This window comes from Chrysemys picta, chromosome 6 (assembly GCF_011386835.1).
Source record: "Chrysemys picta bellii isolate R12L10 chromosome 6, ASM1138683v2, whole genome shotgun sequence".
Taxonomy (NCBI): domain Eukaryota; kingdom Metazoa; phylum Chordata; order Testudines; family Emydidae; genus Chrysemys; species Chrysemys picta.
Genome location: NC_088796.1, coordinates 14,626,636 through 14,645,511, shown reverse-complemented (window position 1 = coordinate 14,645,511; position 18,876 = coordinate 14,626,636). Strand labels below are relative to the sequence as shown.

At 52.7% G+C, this 18,876-nt stretch overlaps 1 protein-coding gene and 1 long non-coding RNA gene across 5 annotated transcripts; one reads left to right on the top strand and one right to left on the bottom strand.

The window, feature by feature from the left end:
• The first annotated feature begins 2,135 nt into the window (after positions 1–2,135).
• LOC135984194 (uncharacterized) lies at positions 2,136–10,951 on the top strand. The gene is made up of 2 exons (XR_010602088.1): positions 2,136–2,322; positions 7,470–10,951. It is a non-coding gene; the product is annotated as an uncharacterized LOC135984194 (long non-coding RNA).
• On the bottom strand, positions 9,194–18,225 carry LOC101951885 (RING finger protein 112-like). 4 transcript variants are annotated; one of them, XM_065598708.1, is made up of 8 exons: positions 18,091–18,224; positions 13,730–15,531; positions 13,327–13,413; positions 13,072–13,195; positions 12,417–12,547; positions 12,074–12,127; positions 11,553–11,645; positions 9,194–11,369 (listed from the first exon to the last, which is right to left on the bottom strand). In XM_065598708.1, exons 2-8 carry the CDS (start codon positions 13,991–13,993, stop codon positions 11,181–11,183), a joined length of 942 nt encoding a protein of 313 aa, XP_065454780.1. In that variant the 5' UTR covers positions 13,994–15,531; positions 18,091–18,224; the 3' UTR covers positions 9,194–11,180. The 4 variants fall into 4 exon arrangements, with proteins under 4 accessions (XP_065454780.1, XP_065454782.1, XP_065454783.1 ...); XM_065598710.1 differs by having other exon boundaries at positions 13,327–13,636; positions 13,730–13,786; XM_065598711.1 differs by having other exon boundaries at positions 13,327–13,450; positions 13,730–13,786; positions 18,091–18,223.
• Between the last annotated feature and the right edge of the window lie 651 nt (positions 18,226–18,876).

Genomic DNA, 18,876 nt, shown 5'->3' with positions numbered 1-18,876 from the left:
GCCCCAGCCCACCTGACGGTACTAACGCCACCATGTGGCGGTATCTTAGCCAAGTGTAGTGAAATAGATAATGGCATTTATTAGTGTATCAATATAAATACATCTGAGAAAGCTGCCAACCATGTAAATTGTTGGAGATAAGTGTCGAAATCATTCTGGGTATTTCTGTAGTAGTCAGCGTGTACTGGGGAACAGCGTGGCTTAAAGTGTGAGGTTCCGCATTGCATTCCTTTTATTTTAAAGAGTTCAAACCCAATATTAATATAAATCTACCATAAGCGTATTCACCCAAGAACGTGGCTTTGGATTCCTGCAGGTTGAGTAGATAAGAGAAATACTGTATTAACTTTGTTTTGGATTTAGTGGTCACACAAAATTAATGTGCGTCATGCCAAAACATATTTTGGGAACAGCTGTTGAGCTAGTGAAAATAGGTTCCCCACTGCGGTGAACTGGAAGCATTGGTAATTTTGTCCTCTGGTCCCACTTCCCAGCATGCTCAGAGCACTACACAAAGGCAGCAGGAGAGCACACAGTCTAGAGCATGGATTAATCCAGTGGGGATTCCACCCAAACATTTGAATGAGATGAATCAGTTGTTTTAGGTAGACTGACACAGGAAGACTTTGGCCCAGATCCTCAAAGGTATGTAGGTGCCTAACTCCCAAAGGCATATAGGTGCCTAACTCCCATAGTTACCCCCCTTTATAGATCTACAGCTGAGAGCTCTCACTTGCACAGCGAGGGCTGCTTAAATGTACAATGCACTGTTTATACAGGTCTGAAATTCCCCAGTGAGGAGAGCAGGCTATCACTACACAGCTGTTTCTCAAAAAGGGACGGGTTAGTTCCCGCGCCTTTGTTCTATAGCGGGACTAACCCCAGTTGTAATGATAAAGGCGATGTGATACCCCGCTGAGACCATCCAGCTGGAGAACAACAGCCCTTTACTGCGCCTAGTCAACTGAAGAAATGAGAAGAAGCAACATTCCAAACTGCCACCGCTTTAGAGACATCAGAACTAAACCAGGGGTCTCTATTGGGTGCCAGCAGATGCTGTCTAGTATCATGCACCCAGTTACACTGCAGAATAAACATGCTTGTGTAGACAGCCTGAGGATTTCAGTGTGTCCCAGCAATGTGTGTATTCCCCTAACTCCCCCTCTCGCACCTGTCTTACATCTCTTTCCTCCCTCCCATCTTCCTTTCTCCTATTGTCATTCCTTTGCTCCTCCTCCCCTTTTTTCTCTCCATCATTCATCCGGCCTGCTTGCAGAAAGAACGGGCTCCGTTGTGAACCCTGCTGCGTCCCTGCACGAGGGAGTCAGGGAGGGGTAAGCAGGGCTGGCTTTAGGAAGTGTGGGGCCCAATTTGAACATTTTAGGCGGGGCCCTGACAGGGATGATTAAAAAAAAACACGTAAAAAAAACCCTTTCATTTCTTCCATGTATTATTTACTTTCCATAACTATATAAATAAAATCAAAATTATATATTACATACATTGCTAGCTGGAGGCAGGGCAGGGGCAGGGCAGGGGCTGACTGGAGGTAGGGTCTGCCTGGAGGCAGGGCAAGGGGTGTGGGGCTGGCTGCGGGCAGGGGGTGCGGGGCTGGCTGGAGACAGGGGCTGGCTGCGGGCAGGGCAGGGGGTGCGGGGCTGGTGTGAGCAGGGGGTGCAGCAGGGTGCAGCAGGGGCTGGCTGGAGACAGGGGCTGGTGGGGGCAGGGGGTGTGGGGCTGGAGGCAGGGCAGGGGGTGCAGCAAGGGCTGGCTGCAGGTAGGGCAGGGGCCCCCCTAGTTCTACCACCCTGGCCCTTTAAATAGCTGCCGGAGCCCTGGGGAAACTGCGGGGCTCTCGCGGCTATTTAGAGGACCGAGGCAGCAGAGGCAGCTGGAGCCCCGGCACTTTAAATAGCCCCCGGAACCCCCTGCTACCCCAGGGCTCTGGTCCAAGCACTAGACCCCCCCATAAGCGCCATAGCTCCCCCTTCTCCTCCACTGGGTACATAAAACTACAAGTCCCAGAATCCCTTGCTTCCCCCATCCCACCTCCTGAATAGGCAGCCAATGGGCCGGAGCCGTTTGCTGATTGGCAGGTGCGTGGGCCAGTGGGAGCGAGCCCGTGCCCAGCACGCGGTGGCAGCAGGCGATGGCGGCGCCGGGGTGGGAGCGGGCGCTGCGGCGGCTCCTGCTGTGCGCCCTGGGGCTGGCGCTCTCTGTGTACGCGCTGCACGTGGAGAGCTCGCGGGAGCGGGACCCCAGGTACCAGGCCATGTGTGACCTGAGCCCTTCCGTCAGCTGCTCCAAGGTCTTCACCTCCAGGTGACCGGCCCCATTGCAACCCCTTGCCCCATGGCATGACTCCCCCTCGCTCCTCTGCAACCCCCTGCCCCATGGCATGACTCCCCCCTTCCCCATTGCAACCCCCGGCCCCATTGCATGACTCCCCCTCGCTCCTCTATAACCCCCCCTGCTTCCCACTGCATGGCTCCCCCTCCCCCCACTGCAACTCCCGGTCCCCACTGCAACCCCCGTCCCCATTGCATGACTTCCCTCCCTCCACTGCAACCCCGGCCCCATTGCATGACTCCCCCTCGCCCCACTGCAACCCCAGCTCCCTCTGCAACACCCCGGCCCCATTGCATGACTCCCCTCCCCCCATTGCAACACCTGGCCCCATTGCATGAACCTCCCCGCTCCCTACTGCAACACCCCTGTGCTATAGCCCCCTTTCCTCAGCCTCAGGGTGTTTTGGGTTCAACTGCTTGGGGAATCTCAGCGCAGGTTAACAAGGGCTGTTGCACATCCACTCTCCTTTGAGGAAGAGACAAACTAATTAATGAGCTTGTCCTGTCCAAGGGAGTCTTGAGCCATGTACGATGGTACATTTCTGGGGTGCAAGGCTGGGGGCTGGGGTGATGTGTTGGTGCCTCTCTCTGTGTGATTCGGGAGTGGCTCAGGGAGCGTTCACGCAATTGATCTGGGGGTGAGTCTCCACATGCTGATGGCTGAGTGATCACAGCGCCTGGAGGGGCTGGCTGCCAGTCTCTGGGAAAGCTTTGTAAGACAGCCCAAGCTGGATTGTTAAAGGGGCACAGAGGTGCCACAGTTCTAGATTGTACCCTGAGGATCCCGTCACAGCTGCCCTAGCATCGGGTGCAGCTCAGTGCCAGTTATACAGCCCCTCCGCAGCATTGCAATGGGCGTGTTGCTTTTTGAGGGCTTTGTTCGCTGTCTGGGCTTGCAGCCAGCAGCTTACTCTCTTCTTTCTTAGAAAGAGCAGCTCCCACCTTGCGTTCGGTTTCCACCTCTGTCAGACAGGAAACAAACTCAGTGCAGGGCAGAGGATGTCACAGCCCTGCTATTAATGCACGCTGGCCATCCGGAGGAGGGGGGCGCTAAGCTTGATTTGGGGCATGTAGGCAGGAAGCTGGGGGCCTGGTTAGAATGGAGGGTTACCCAGAATATGACAGACACCAACCCCCCATGGCAGGGGGAGATGGGGGAGGGCAGGGCACTGCGTTTGGCTCAAGAGCACCTGCTATGGGGGACATGTAGTGGGGAAGAACCATCACCCCCCACCTCAGGCAAGGATCTGTCCCAACCCTGAGCACTGGGAACCTCTGTATGCAAGGGGGTAGATAGATAGATAGAGAAGGGTGTATGGGGATAGATAGATAAGGTGCAAAGACGACTCATGACTACAGTCAATCTCTGGGGTTGTTATTCGTACACAAAGGAACTTCTTAACTGGATTCAATGTCAAATGTCACAGCCAGGAATGGGCTGGTCCTGATCTCTGCTTAGCCCAAAGGTGTGAACTGCAATTGGCAACAATTCATAAACAGCTGACACACTGTTGGAGCTGTCACATCCTAGAGGGGAAATGCCTAATATCCCATTTTCCACACCCCAGAGTCAGCCAGTGCCCTGCCCTGGGGCCGGATTGGAGTCCGAGCCCCTGAGAGGAGAATCATAGACTCATAGAAAATATCAGGGTTGGAAGGGACCTCAGGAAGTATCTAGTCCAACCCCCTGCTCAAAGCAGGACCAACCCCAACTAAATCATCCCAGCCAGGGCTTTGTCAAGCCTGACCTTAAAAACCTCTAAGGAAGGAGATTCCGCCACCTCCCTAGGTAACACATTCCAGTGCTTCACCACCCTCCTAGTGAAATAGTGTTTCCTAATATCCAACCTAAACCTCCCCCACTGCAACTTGAGACCACTGCTCCTTGTTCTGTCATCTGGTACCACTGAGAACAGTCTAGATCCATTCTCTTTGGAACCCCCTTTCAGGTAGTTGAAAGCAGCTATCAAATTCCCCCTCATTCTTCTCTTCTGCAGACCATGTTTAAAAAAGATGAACTCAAACTGGAACGGGTGCAGAGAAGGGCCACTAGGATGATCAGAGGAATGGAAAACCTGTCGTATGAAAGGAGACTAGAGGAGCTTGGGTTGTTTAGTCTGACAAAGCGAAGGCTGAGGGGGGATATGATTGCTATCTTTAAATATATTAGAGGGATTAATACAAGGGAGGGAGATGAATTATTCCAGCTTAGTACTAACGTGGATACGAGAACGAATGGATATAAACTGGCCGTGGGGAAGTTCAGGCTTGAAATTAGACGAAGGTTTCTGACCGTTAGAGGGGTGAAATATTGGAACGGCCTTCCGAGGGAAATGGTGGGGGCGAGGGACTTGTCTGGTTTTAAGATTAAGTTAGATAAGTTTATGGAGGGAATGGTTTAATGGTAAAACATAGTTGTCAAGGAAAACCAAGCAATGGTAGGTAAATAGCATAATGGCTAAAAGGGGTCAGGATGGAGACTCTTGCCTATATGCTCGGGGTCTTACTGATCGCCATATTTGGGGTCGGGAAGGAATTTTCCTCCAGGGCAGATTGGCTGAGCCTCTAGAGGTTTTTCGCCTTCCTCCGCAGCATGGGGCAGGGATCTCTAGCAGGTGGGTCTCTGCCGATTGAGGTCACTAATAACAGGATTGGGGACTTCAGCAGCAGAGTCCAGGGAAGGGGCGGGGACGGTTTTATGGCCTGCAGCGTGCAGGGGGTCAGACCAGATGATCATAATGGTCCCTTCTGACCTTAAAGTCTATGAGTCTATAAGTCTATGAGTCTATGAGACTAAAAGAGAGAGGGCCCTGTGTGACATTCTCCACCCAGCTGAGCAGCCAGATTGAGGTGTCAACCCCAAAGTCTCCAGAGTCAAGCACAGAACCCAGGAATCCTGGCTCCCAAGCCCCACTGTGCCTCTGGGAATGATCCAGGGTACGTGTGGAATGTATACTGTCCCGGGAATGGACAGTTTTCAAGGCTCAGGGCTAGGTTTGTAGGAATGATAGGAGAATGCTGGTGAAATGCAGGAAGAATTGAGCAGAGCTTGTCACCCAAGTGCAGGGCTGAGAGCCAGGACTCTGGGTTCTATGCCTGGGTCTGCCATAGATGCTTCATGTGATTGGACAAGTCACTGCATGTCTCTGGGGCTCAGTTTCCCCATATACACAATGGGGAAGATAAAACTTGTCTGTTTACACTGTGAGCTCTTTGGCACTGGGACTATCTCCTGTCTGTGCAGCGCCTGGTACAATTGGGGCTCCCAAAACCCCTACCACTGAGCCACCCACTCCCCCCCAGTCAATGGTCCTTAGGAAGAGTCCAGCCCAGTGTTGAAGACAGGAGGAATCAATGTAGTCATGCTAAGTGAGGGCCATTAAAGGTACTTCAGGATCTTGATGGCCCATTGTTTTCTTGCCAATGAACTGTAAAAGGATTTGTTTTTCCTGTAATCCCATGGGAAGGGGCTATCAGGGGTCTTGCAGAGACATGTGACCATGTCACCTGATACTGGAATCCATCTTAAACCATGTACTTTTCCATGAGGAGCTGGGAGGGGGTCAAACTGAAACAGTGGACTCCCGCCTGATGCCAATCCTATTTAAGGGTGAGGAGTGAGATAATCCAGGTGGCCAGTTCTCCCTGGGGACCCCACCCAAGATGACTGCTGGAAACATCTAAGGCTGAACAGGAGGAAGGGCTGGACCCAGGCTGGAAAGGCGTCCAGTCTGCGCAAAGCTTATTAGAACCACATCTAGGGCGAGAACTTATTATTTGTAACCAGTTTTTAGTGAATCTAGTTTCGTTTGCATGTTCTGCTTATTTCTGCTTAGTAACCTGCTTTGTTCTGGCTCCTATCTCTTATGACCACTTAAATCCTACCTTTTATACTAAACAAAATCACTTTTGTTTGTTAATAAACCCACTGTAGATAATTGTTACCTGGGGGGGAGGGGCAAGCAGCTGTGCATCTCTCTCTTTACTTTGAGAAAGAGGGCGAACAACATGAGCTTACCCTGTATAAAAGTTTATACCATCTGTAGTGAATGGAATGCAACCTGTTGTGTGTGTCCCGGGCTTCCATCACCCTGGTGTCTGGGCTGCAAACACAACTCCCATTCTATGGCTCTGCCTTGGTTCATGCTCCATCTGTCAGTCCCGCACCCTCACCCCACCTAACATGGGGCTGTGGGAGACAGACACTGAGGACACAGGGACACTGGGAAGGTCTAGGTCAGGGGTTCTCAAACTTCATTGCACTGTGACCCCCTTCTGACAACAAAAATTACTTCACGATCCCAGGAGCGGGGACCAAAGCCTGGGCCTTGCCACCTCGGTCAGGGTATGGGAGGGGGAAAAGCCGAAGCTCAAGGGCTTTAGCCCCAGGCAGGGGGACCTCTAATCTGAGCCCTGCCACGCAGGGCTAATACTGAAGACTGGGTCCCGCTCAGGGGTGAAAGTAACTTAAAGGACTTACCGGTACTCTGGAGTCCTGAGCAGGGGGCGTGGCCTCAACCGGAAGAGGCGGGGCCTTTAAATTCCCCGGGCCCTTTAAATCACCCCCTGAGCTCCCAGCTACAGAGGCGGCTGGGAGCCTCAGGGCTTGGGGTGATTTAAAGGGCCCAGGGCTCCCACCGCTACCACAGCGGAGCTCCAGGCCCTTTAAATCACTATGGGAGCCCTGCCGCCGCTACCCCAGGGCTCCGGCAGCGGGGCTCGGGTGGCGCTTTAAAGGGCCTGGGGCTCCCCACAGTGGCCGGAGCCCTGCCGCCGCTACCCCAGGGCTCTGCCAGTGGGGCTTAGGAGGTGATTTAAAGGGCCCAGGGCTCTGGCCACTGCAGGGAGCCCCGGGCCCTTTAAATCACCAGTCGGTCTGGTCCAGCACGGCGTACTGGCTCTTGCTGGTACGCTGTACCGGGCCGTACCGGCTTACTTTCACCTCTGGTCCCGCTACCCAAGGAGGTGGGGCTGAGGCTTTGGGCTCTGGGCCCAGCAAGTCTAACACCAGCCCTGGTGACCCCATTAAAATGGGGTTGTGACCCACTTTGGGGTCCTGACCCACAGTTTGAGAACCGCTGATCGAAGGCATCTGAGCAGGTTTCTCTTCTGGATCCTTAGATGGGGCAACTCCAGACTCTGCCTCAACACTGGAGAGCAGAGCCGAGACACCAGGACCTGCCGCATCAGTGGAGGGGAGCAGACCTGAGGCTCCAGAGACCTCTCCCAACAAAGTTCCTGCAGATACGGTCCAGATACGGGAAACAGGAGCTGGGTCTCCATGGCCCATTCCATCCCTGACCAGAGGCTGACTCGGCCGATGAGGAAGTCAGTCAGGGCCCTCCACATTCCCCTGGTTCTTCCATCCAGTGTCTCCATCTCCATACACCTGCTGCGCCCGAGCTCCTGCCCATCCCCTGTGTATTGTCCACCTGTGAAGGATGTGGAAGATGCCAGGACTGTTTTACAAACACTTCATGTATTAGCTGTGTCAGACCTGCTTCCTGTCCAGCCCCAGCTCCACCCCTTGGCTGCTCCACTCCAGCCCTATGCCCTGCCTGCCTTGAACTCCTGGCGCTTACCCTTGGTTGACCTCCCGACCGCACCTCCGCTTCTGCCGTCCAGCTCTGCTTTGATCACTAGGCCAGACTCTTGCTTTGACCACGAGGTTGCACCACCTACACCTCGGTGTGGGACATCCAGCCCCAGAAGTGGGGAATGGGGTCTGGGTAAGGGAAGCCTCCCTAAGTGTTAGCTGAGACAGAGGGGTGTGAACGGTTGGGTGGGTTAGATCCCTTTGCTTCTTAGGCTTTGGGCCCCTCCGTTGAGATGAATGGAGCTGGCGTTTGGAAAAGGCTGGTGTCTGTTCCTGTATTCACACACTGGCCTCACCTCCCGGTGGTGAGCATGGCAGGGCCAGGCCCCATCCCAGCTGCAGGAGGAATCACCGCTGGGACTATAGCTATTTCCCTGGTCTGTGACTGGGCGCATGGGGAGATTCTTCCTCAGGGGTGTGAAGGCTGGAGGCCTAAATCTTGGGAACAGAGACATAGAGGAGGCCAAGGTGCAGCTGGCGCTGAGCTGTGACGTCATCCTGGGTGGCGACGCCTTCGTGTCCATCTGCAGGGAGAAGAGCCGTGAAGACCGTCCTGTCCTAGCTGAGAATCATGAACTTCAGAAACACGAAACTCAGGCTGAGGGATCTCCTGGAAATCAGTCCAGACAGCATGAAGGACTCGACTCCTTATACCTGGGGAGACTTGTCTAGGCACTTCCTGCGAAAGCTCATGTAAGAAACACCCAAAATAGGAAAATCTATTTTTTTCACCTGCTTTTGAAAAGGAAAACCAGTGGAAATTCCAACTGAAGGCTGGAGGGGCCGGCTTGGAGCACAGGAACCAGAGCCGGGTTATTTATTGACTGATGTTGATGGGGTCAGGGTTGGATTCTGATCTCAGTGATCCCACTGTAAACCAATTTCTATGTCCTCCTGAAATCTAGCTACATGTTGTACGTTCTATCTATCTATTTCCTTGCATACAGAGCTTCCCAATGCTCTGGGCTGGAACGGACTCTTGCCCGGGATGGGGGGTGATGGTTCTTTCCCACTACATGCGCCCTGCAGCAGGGGCTCCGGATCTAAACGCCCTGCCCCACCCCACCCCTCTTCCCCCTACCATGGGGCATTGTTTCCTGTCACATTCTGAGCCGCCTTCAGTCCAAACCAGGCCCCTCCCTTCCTGGCCACATCTTCCTGAAACTTAAGACTGTAACTCATTTGTATGTGTCTATATTTACCTGCTTTAACTGTGTCGTTAACTCTTATTTAATAAGAGATAAATAGATAATTTGAGATAGTTTATTACAGGATTGGTTTGAAATACAAACAGTACAGAGCCAACATTCATAACTTCAACTACAAAAATAATACACATATACAGATAGCATAATTATAACCAGCCAATCATAACCTTCCCATAGAGACCTCACATGACAACCTTTGTACAATATTTGCTGCAAATATATAACAGTAGTTGCACCAGTGATCTATATGGTTACAGATTCTGTCAATAACGTCACAGTGACCAGTTAGATCGGAGTTCCCGAGGGGACTGTCTGGGACTCCATGTTAAGGCTGTTACAGTGGCTGAGGAGCTTACACTTAGCTCTTGATTGTGAGTCCTATGCTTAGATTTTACCAATCAAATGGATGACTAGTGAACCGCCCCCCCCCCTTTGGGGAGGCTAGCCTGCTTCCTCCCACTCCTTCTGCCCGAGGCCCTGCCCTCCCCCCGCTGGAGCCCCAAGAATAAACTGAAAAATGTTGGAAGGGGGATTTTGGGGTTTTCTAATGTCCCTCCTCCATTTGTATCATTTTTCAAATCAGTGGGAAATGAGCGGGGGGAAAACCAAAATTGTCCACTCCACACACTTGTTCAGGTGGGAAGAAAATGTGAAAAAAACCCAAATGCAAAATATGACAATCAAGTTCCCACCCAGTTTTTGAAAATGAAAACCAAATGAAACTTGCAACGGAGAGATGCAGGGGCCGGCTCGGAGCTCATCCACCCCCTCTCTATCTATCTATCTATCTATCTATCTATCTATCTATCTATCTATCTATCTATCTATCTATCTATCAGCAGAGTCAGAATGAGCTCTACCCTGACATCTGGTGGTGAGCTGTGGAAAAGAACTTCAGGGACTGATCTAGTTTGCATGGGCACACCCACCCTGCTTGCCCAAATGGTCACTTTGGCTGCTGTGGGACCCCCAGTCTCTTTGCTATTGGGGCAGGAGTACTAAAGTGTTATTATCCTGGTTATGTGAATCAAGGACAGTAGAACTGTACTTGACATTTTATGATGGAGGAACTCGCCCTCAACCAAGTAGTACTCGCTAGGCAAGGGACATGGGTTCCAAAGCCCTGTGAATTGAGATAGTCTGGGGGATAGATGTGGGTCCCTTCTAGGGCATGAAACAAAACTTTGATTTCCCCCCCCCCTCTCTCTCTCCTCCCCCTCCATATAATAATAGCAGAGTTAATTTTGATTCTGTTAGGAGTCTTGTTATGTACTGCAGAACTGAGATTACTGCTTTCTAGGTCTAAGCATTGGTCCTACTTTGGGCTTGTGGTTCTGAGTGTGCCAGCACTGAGGCTCCCCTACTAACAGCTGAAATCACAGCAAGCTGTGTTAAGTGGAGGGGGAGTCTGAAGACATGTTGGTGAGGGGCTGGTGGAGAGGAGTGGCTGGCGGTGAACACTGCAGCAGAACCCCATGGAGAGGTGTGGCAATCGGCCATGGACCTGAGCAGTGGAGCATGTAACGTGCCGCCATACCTCCACCCCCTTCCACTCAGGCTGGGAGCTAAACACTGCAGATGAAGTTCTGAACTCTGGAACTGCGCTGACCAAGGACAGAAACTGTGGGTGGGGTGACTGTTGGGCTGCTGGACTTAAGACTCTCAGGGGAAAAGGACACTTCCAAACTTACTTGGGGGTAGGTCTTTTGCTCATGGTTGATGTTATGAATCCTGTCTGTGGTGTTTCCCCAACATAATGCCACATTATTTCCCTCCTTTATTAAAAGGCTTTTGCTACACTCAGACTCCGTGCTTGTGAGAGGGGAAGTGTTGCCACCATCCTCCTGATCAGGACAAGGCCCCCCGCTCCGACCTTGACCACCAAACTTGGGCTGATGCCCGCCACAACACCCGCACCCACCACAGCCAGGACACTCCCTCCAATGTACAGGCCCAACCGCACAGCCTTCTCTTTAAAGCGCTGTCCGTAGGCCGTTAGGAACTTGGCTGGGGGGGGGAGCGGGTGGCTCAGTGGTTGGATGTCTTCCTGGCCAGCCCCTGCTCCAGCACCTTCAGGGCAGCCTGTTTCTGGGTGTCCTCGCCCCACAGCTGCCCCTGGCAATGCTTCAGCAGCTCCCTGCGTTTCCCCTCCAGCCGTCTCTTCATCTCCTCAGGCTTCACCCTCAGGCAGCAGTTTATACTCTGGTGGCCACGGTCCTGCCCGAAGCGGGGAGAGATGGGCCATTAGGGATGGGTATTAGTGTTACCCAGCCACGGGGGGTGCCGCTGACTCATACACCCGCAGCCCCCTCCAACCCACAGACCCCTGCTATCCCAGCCCTGCTCCCCCGAGCTCTGCCGGTGCCCCTCACTCCCGACTCCCAGCCCCTCTGCGCTCACTAGCTCCTGCACAAATTGTTCATATTCTCTCCTGGCGGCTTCTACTGCTTTGCTGTTTTTCTCCTTTCTCATCGCTGCAAATGCTTCAGCCATCTGTGGGGGGAGAGGGGACAGGGTGGGGGTTGGGATGGGACCATCTCTGAACTAGGAGCCCCCTTCACCACCTTCTCCCCCCATTCTTCCAGGACCCTGCTCCCCGCTTTCACCTCCCCACTGGCCCCTGACCCCCCACATTCCCTCAGAGCCAGGAGGCAGCCCCCCAATGACTCCACAGCTATGGCCATGTTGCTGCCACCCTAGTAGAGAGGGCCAGTTCTCTGGTGCAGCTCCCTGGGGGTCCCTTTACTTCTTGGGAGCTGGGGGTCCCCGATCAGGACAGTTGGGGCAGCTGTTGTGGTGCCCCCCCCCTCCTGGCCTAGTGCGATTGGCCAAAGGGAGGAGGACCTGGGGTGAGGGGTCAATAGAACTAGTGCCCCCCTCCCCTGCAAATCAGAGAAGTTGAGGGAGGGGCAACCTGGTACCTTCAGAGGGGAGGAGAAGTCGTAGCGTTGGGTCTTCAAGTATCGGGAGACGTGCTGTGGGGAATAACGCCCGGGGGAACTGGGATCAAGGACAGCTCAGCCCACTCCTTGGTGAGCCCCCTGCCTCACTCCCTGCAGCCCAGCGCCCCCTGCTGAGCCCCCCGCCCCACTCCCTGCAGCCCAGCGCCCCCTGCTGAGTCCCCCGCCCCACTCCCTGCTGAGTCCCCCGCCCCACTCTCTGCAGCACGGTGCCACCTGCTGATCACCTGGCCCCCGCTTTTCAGCCCCTTTTGCTGTCTTTCCTCCAGGCCCCCCTCCCCTTTAGCAGACCCCACTCTCTCACCTTGATCCTGGCAGCCAGCTGAGCCCCCGTCAGCACCAGCCCGGCTCGGTCCATCCGGACGTGTGTCCCTGCTGAGCGCACCACGGTGCTGATGTAGTCACACAGGGACTGCCGGAAATCCTCGTCCATGTCTGCAGGGGGAAAAGGACTCAGGCATCCGGGAGGGATCCAGGTGCCCAGGACAGGGCACAAGTTAAATGGGGGATGTAGGGGGCAGGTTTGTGCCACAGTAAATGAGATTCCATCTCTGGGCAACAGCTGCTTAGCTCCCTCCCACACCCCACTGCCAGGGGGAAAATGGGGGAGCAGTGGGGGTGGGGGTGAGTAACAGAGAGAGGCTGCAGTGTGTGTGGGGGGGGTGACAGGGGACCTATTAAGGGGGGAACCAGCTGTGTCCCCCACAGGAGACCAGGACCCCAGCAGTGTCCCCTCATGTCCCCCTCCCTTCCCGCACAGATCCCGTGACCTAGTGAGAGCCCCTGTGCAGTGGGCAGGAGAGCCCATTCTAAACCAAGGAGAGTGAGCTGGGCACTGGGATTATGGGGTGGGGGCAGGGCAGGAGGGGAAGATGGGGGCAGGGATGTGGGTAGGGGCAGCGCAGAAGAGGGGAGAGGGAGGCTGGGGGTGTAACCCGGGGGGAAGAGGGGTCTCTTACCGCCTGGTGTCCCTGCCCTGCTCTTGGTGAACCCAGTGCCAGGGTGGGGCAGTAGGTAGCACCGGGTCCCTCTTGCCCTCAGGGCTCCCAACACCAGGGGCTGCTCAGAAGAGGCTGCCAGGTCCTGCGGGAGTTAAACCGACATTTGTGGCCGTCAGCGAGAAATCAGACCCACCATGGAAACGTTCAGCTCCGCCCCACAGCCGGAGTTTGCTGTTTCCATGAACACACATGGTGCCCGGCTCTGGTCATTACCTGTGTGATGTCTTTGAGATACTCCTGTCCCTCTTCTGCGCCGTAGGCTTCGGAGAGCTGCCAATCTCGCACCAACAGGTCCAGGCGCTGCAACAGAGAGCTCAGGAGAAGGGTCACACTGGGGCTGGGAGCACAGAGAGGAGACCAGAGCTGGAGGCTGCTGCCGAACCCAGCCACCGACACTGAGATCCTGGGCATGACGTGAGCATGGAGGGAGAATAATGGGAGCAGGGACTGGCTGTTTGTTCGGGGTTTGACCAGCGCCTGGCACAATGGGGTTCTGGTCTAGGAAGGGGGGCTCTGAGGTGCTCTGGCAATAGAGACAATGAATAATAAGAATCAGGTGGGGGTGATGGAGTGGGGGGTGGAACCAGCATTGGGTTGATGGGAAACGAGGACTCACCTGGATTGGGGGCAGACTGCAGGTCTCTCTGACCTCCTTTGCAACATGAACGAACATCTGCGATGCAGCGAGAGAGAGACAAGGAATTTTTTTTCCATCTTGAACAAAAGATCCCCCCACAGGTGACTCAAGGTGATCCATCAAGATAGGTGGTGCAAAATAAACCCGTGACATAAAGGTCATTGAAACTAAATAAAACCCAAACAACGTTAAGTGAAAACTAATAATTGAAGAGAGAAAATTGATGAAATGAGAGAAAAACATAGTTTCAAATGCTGATAACTCAACACTAGTAATCACAGATTATTAGTTATTCTAATCACTAGTTATTATAAAAGCAATAACTAAACCCAGAAAAGCCAATTGGTGATTATAGAAAAGCAGTCATTGAAGACACAGAAAGCCAATCATGGAACTCAGCAAACCAATAACTAGAGTCAGAAAAGAAATAAAAGCAGAAAACTAGTCATTGAAATCAGAAAACAAGTTACTGAAACCAGAAAAGCAGTGAAAGAAATCAATCAATGAACTAATCATTAATATCTGAAAACCAATGGTCAAAAACAGGAAACCACTAATCATAGTCATCAAAGCTAGAAAACCAGAAATCAAAGTAAGATATTGGGAAACAGAGTCTGAAAATCAACAATAATAAAAAATAGCATTTGAAGTCAAGAAAACCAATAGTCAAAGAGTCTAAACCAGAAATGGAAGTCAGAAAACCACATATAGAAGCCAAGAAAACCAAAAGTCAAAGACAGAAAACCAGGAATCAGTATCAGAATACCAATTACTGAATGCTGAAGCCCTCAGTAATCAACGCCAGAAAAGTACTAATTGAAATCAGAAAACCAATAGCCAAAATAGAAAACCAGTAATTGAAGTATGAAAACCAGATCAAGGTCACAAAACCTAGTCAAAATTAGAAAATGAATAGTCAAAGGCAGAAAACCAATAGTGAAAAGGAGCAATAAGTGAATAGCAGAACTGAAAAAAAATGTTTAAACACCCTAAATTTATAAAGAAAATGAAAAGCTGATAATCAGTAGAGAGACCATAATAAGTGAAGCTGAAAAAACATACAGTGAAATCTTGTAATTAATACACAAGAACAGAAAACCAATAACAAACAGCCCTGAAATGAAGAACAAAATCTGATATGGTAGATATGTAAAGTGATAATTAGAGCCACAAAACTGACAAGCCTGGACCAAAACACGATAAACAAGAACTGAAAACCAAAGACAGAAAACTGAAGATTGAAACCTGAGAAACAATGATAGCTACCTAAAAATGTGAAGACAGAAACCCAAGAGATACTAAAATTTGGCTGTTCTTTGAAAATGGAAATTTGCATGAAAAGATTCTGATTTTGTCAGTTTTCCATTTTTCAGCAAAACTTTTATTTTCCATTTCTCCACACTGTCACTATGAAATAATCTGACAGCTAATGGTGGTTATTAAATAACCAACAGCTGTTAGCCAATAGTGCCTAACAAGTAACCAATAATTGGCAGCTATTAATGAAGATAAAATTACCAATTATAGAAGTTAATTGGCCAAGTGAAGTAAAAGGCCTAACACACAACTCAATGGCATTTCTCTTTGTCTGTCTGTATCGTGATAACTTTTTGAGACCACATATGATCATAGGATCTTTGTTTCCCTGTCCCCGGGGTGGCACCAGAGCGAGAAGACGGATTCCAAGAAGTCATGGCGGAGATTGGTAGATTCCCAGGCCAGGAGGGACCAAGGCTGAGCTCCTGGATAACGCAGGCCAGAGAACTGCACCCAGTTAATTCCTGTTTGAACGAGAGCAGATCTCTTAGGGTACATCTACACTACAGGGGGGAGTCGATTTAAGATACGCAAATTCAGCTACGTGAATAGCGTAGCTGAATTCGACGTATCGCAGCCGACTTACCCCGCTGTGAGGACGGCGGCAAAATCGACTTCTGCGGCTTTCTGTCGACGGCGCTTACTCCCACCTCCGCTGGTGGAGTAAGAGCGTCGATTCGGGGATCGATTGTCGCGTCCCGACGGGACGCGATAAATCGATCCCCGAGAGGTCGATTTCTACCCGCCGATTCAGGCGGGTAGTGTAGACCTAGCCTTAGAAACACATCCCACCTCGAGGGAGAATCCACCACACTCCTTGGTACATTGTTCCCATGGTTAATTCCCCTCCCTGGTAAACACGGATATCTTCTTTCCAGGCTGAATGTGTCCAGCTTCAACTTCCAGCCATGTGGTCACGTTACAGCTTTCTCTGCTAGCCTGAAGAGCCCATTATTAAATATTTGATCCCCGTGTAGATGCTTCTAGACTGGAGCAAGTCACCCCGGGAGGTGGGAGCTTCTCTTTGCAAAGCTAAACAGCTTGAGCTCCTGGGGTCTATCACTCCAGGCCACGTTTTGTAATCCTTTAACCATTCGCGTGGCCCCCCTCTGCCCCCTCTCCAATATATTCACATCCTTCTTGGACTGCTCCGGAACTGGACACAGGACCCCAGCAGCGGTCGCACCAGCGCCAAATCCAGAGGTAAACTGACCTCTCTGCTCCTACGCGCGATTCCCCTGTTTGGGCATCCTTAGCTCCTTTGGCCACACTGTCGCACGGGGGCTCACGTCCAGCTGATTAACCCCCATGGCCCCCTGCACACTGTCAGCGTCTCTGCGTCCCTGGAGAGACACCCACCACCCCACCCCTCCGCCGGGCTGGGAGCATGGCCAACGCTCTTTGGCCGTATCACAGCACGTGTTGTTGGCTTGTGCCCAGCCTACCCTAGCGCTGGGGCTGTTGGTGACACTGGACTTTTCTCTGCTGCCTACGGCCTGGCAGATGCCATGTGCCAGGGGCTAATCACTGGCAGTGCCACGCCCGGCAGGGGCACAAGCCTCTGAGAGGAGTTTGATCTCAGTCCGACTCGCTGCCGAGGGCAGCTGGGGAGACACAGGGGCTGCTGGAGCCCGAGTCCGGGAGGCACCGAGCTCGGCCTTAGGAAAGGCCACGCTCAGGGCCTAACAAGGAAATAGCTTCCTTCCCATCATGCAGTGAGCTGGGTGCTGACTGGCCGAGCTTTCCTCCAGCTGGCGTGAGAGCAAATTCACCCTCTCACCCCCACAGAGCCCTGGGCATTGGGTGGGGGAAACTGAGGCACGGAAAAGGGAAAGAACATGCCCTGGCCTCACCCTACTCCCCCAGCGCTGGGCTCTGGTCCCGGAGCACCAAAGTCTCCTCTTTTTCTGCTGGAGACTCCCCAGTTTCCCACCCTGGGATCCCTCCCAGCCACCGATGTGCCCCAAAGGGGACCGGCTCTATCTGTCCTACCATCAGTGATGTCTCCTGAGCAAGCACCAGGGCCGGCCCAATTCGTTTTTTCATCCTAAGTGGACCCCCCCCTCCCCGTCAAGATAGAAAATGGGAATTTTGTTTCCCTCCCTCTTTGGACGAAATCTATCAGGATTTCATCCACTGAAAAGTTGCCAGATTCACAGGGCAGTTGGTGTTTTCCTGCAATCCCCAGCTGCTGGAGGCATGGGATTGCTGCGCTGTGATAAGGTAAAGCAGTGCGCATCACAGACACAAACTAACCCACGGAAAGAGCTAGCCCCCTAGATGTTCACACACAAAAAAGAGGGGTTCTATATATTTGCTTGCTGGTCTTTAGAGCCCCTTCTCCAGCTTCTCCCTCCAGTGGCAAGGGCTGGAAAAGCGGCTCCAAAAACCAGCAAGCAAATATATAGAACCCCTCGTTTTTGTGTGTGTGTGTGTGTGTGTGTGGGGTGAACATCTGAAGGGCCGGCTCTCCTTCCATAGATTAGCTTGTGCCTGTAAATGTCCCGATCGCGGCTAATGCAAGACAAGCCACTGTTCTGGGGGATTCCACAGGCCCAAGGGTTTGCCCTGGTTTTAGCTGGTTGAACTGGTCAGAGTTTGACAGTGTTTCAAATCACGCCATGAGCCAGACGCAGTGTTGAGGGTAGATTAGTATCTGTCTGTGCCTGTCTTTCTGCTGGACAGAGGACAAGGTCCGAACTGCCCCTGTCCCGCACCCCCACCCCCAGCTGCTGGGAATTTCCACCCACAGAGAGCCAAGACTTCTCATGTGACTTGGCAATGCCCTAGCACAGTTAGGGAGGGTGAAACATGGGGAACAAACAGGGACGATCCTGTCCCATGGGTGGGGGATAGACTGCGGGGGACAATCCTGCAACCTGGGGGAATAGAGCAGAGGGGACGATCCTGCCCCTTGGCGGGGGGGATAGAGTAGGGGGGACAATCCTGCTCCTTGAGGGGGATGGATTAGATTGGGGCAAAACCCCTCCACATGCCCTCCCCCCTCCGCCCCCTGCTCTTACCCGGCCAAATCTCCGCTCCTCTCCGTGCAGGCAAAATTTTGTCTGAGAAACAAAAGCGTAACTCCCTGTGTCTTATCCTTCCAGCAGCCCAGCTGGCGGGGGTTTGAAGGTGGGTGAGGCGGCCCTGCTCTCACACTGTAGTGCGAGGAGGTGGGAGGCAGAGTGCGTGTGGGAGGGGAGCACAGAGAGGCCCGGAGAGATGGGGCCAGGCTGGAAAAGCAAGTGACAGAGACTGGAGGGTGCAGAGAATCTTCATTCCCCAGATCCCCCCACGGGCTCTTTGGAGCAGCAGGGTCTGGAAGTGCACCTGCTTTAAAAGGCACTGAAAGTACCAGGAACTGCAATCAACTTGGGGGGCCGGACAGCTTGGCCAGAGATACACCCCCCTAGTGAATTAGGGGGGTTACCACTGCCTCTCCGTCCAGAAATGACATCCCCAACTGCCTCTTCTCAGAAATGAGGCATTTCTTAGAACTGAAAACAAAAACCCTTAGCAAATATTGAACTCTTTTCACTGCTGGGTAATGGTCACCTGGGGCTGAGATGCAGTCACCTCTGGGGTGGAACAGCTGAGGAACAGCAGCACAGCAACACTACATGGGGATGGCTCACCCAGCGCTGAGATGCAGCTGTCTCTGGGGTGGCTTCTTCAGATAACGTGATCTTATGAATGGGTCCTTTTGTCTTTGGAACTCACTGCCACATGAGCCCTGCTATGTATCCTGGAGCTCTTTGCTGAGGCTTTTTACTCCTGTTTGATGGTCTCCTGTCTGGTATTTCCCAGGT

Coding starts and splice junctions, on each gene's coding strand:
- LOC101951885 (XM_065598708.1), bottom strand. CDS start 13,993: ATGTTTTTCTCTCATTTCATCAATTTTCTCTCTTCAATTATTAGTTTT. Junction 13,414..13,729: donor GCAGTCTGCCCCCAATCCAG/GTGAGTCCTCGT, acceptor TCTCTGTTGCAG/CGCCTGGACCTGTTGGTGCG. Junction 11,370..11,552: donor AACAATTTGTGCAGGAGCTA/GTGAGCGCAGAG, acceptor CGCTTCGGGCAG/GACCGTGGCCACCAGAGTAT.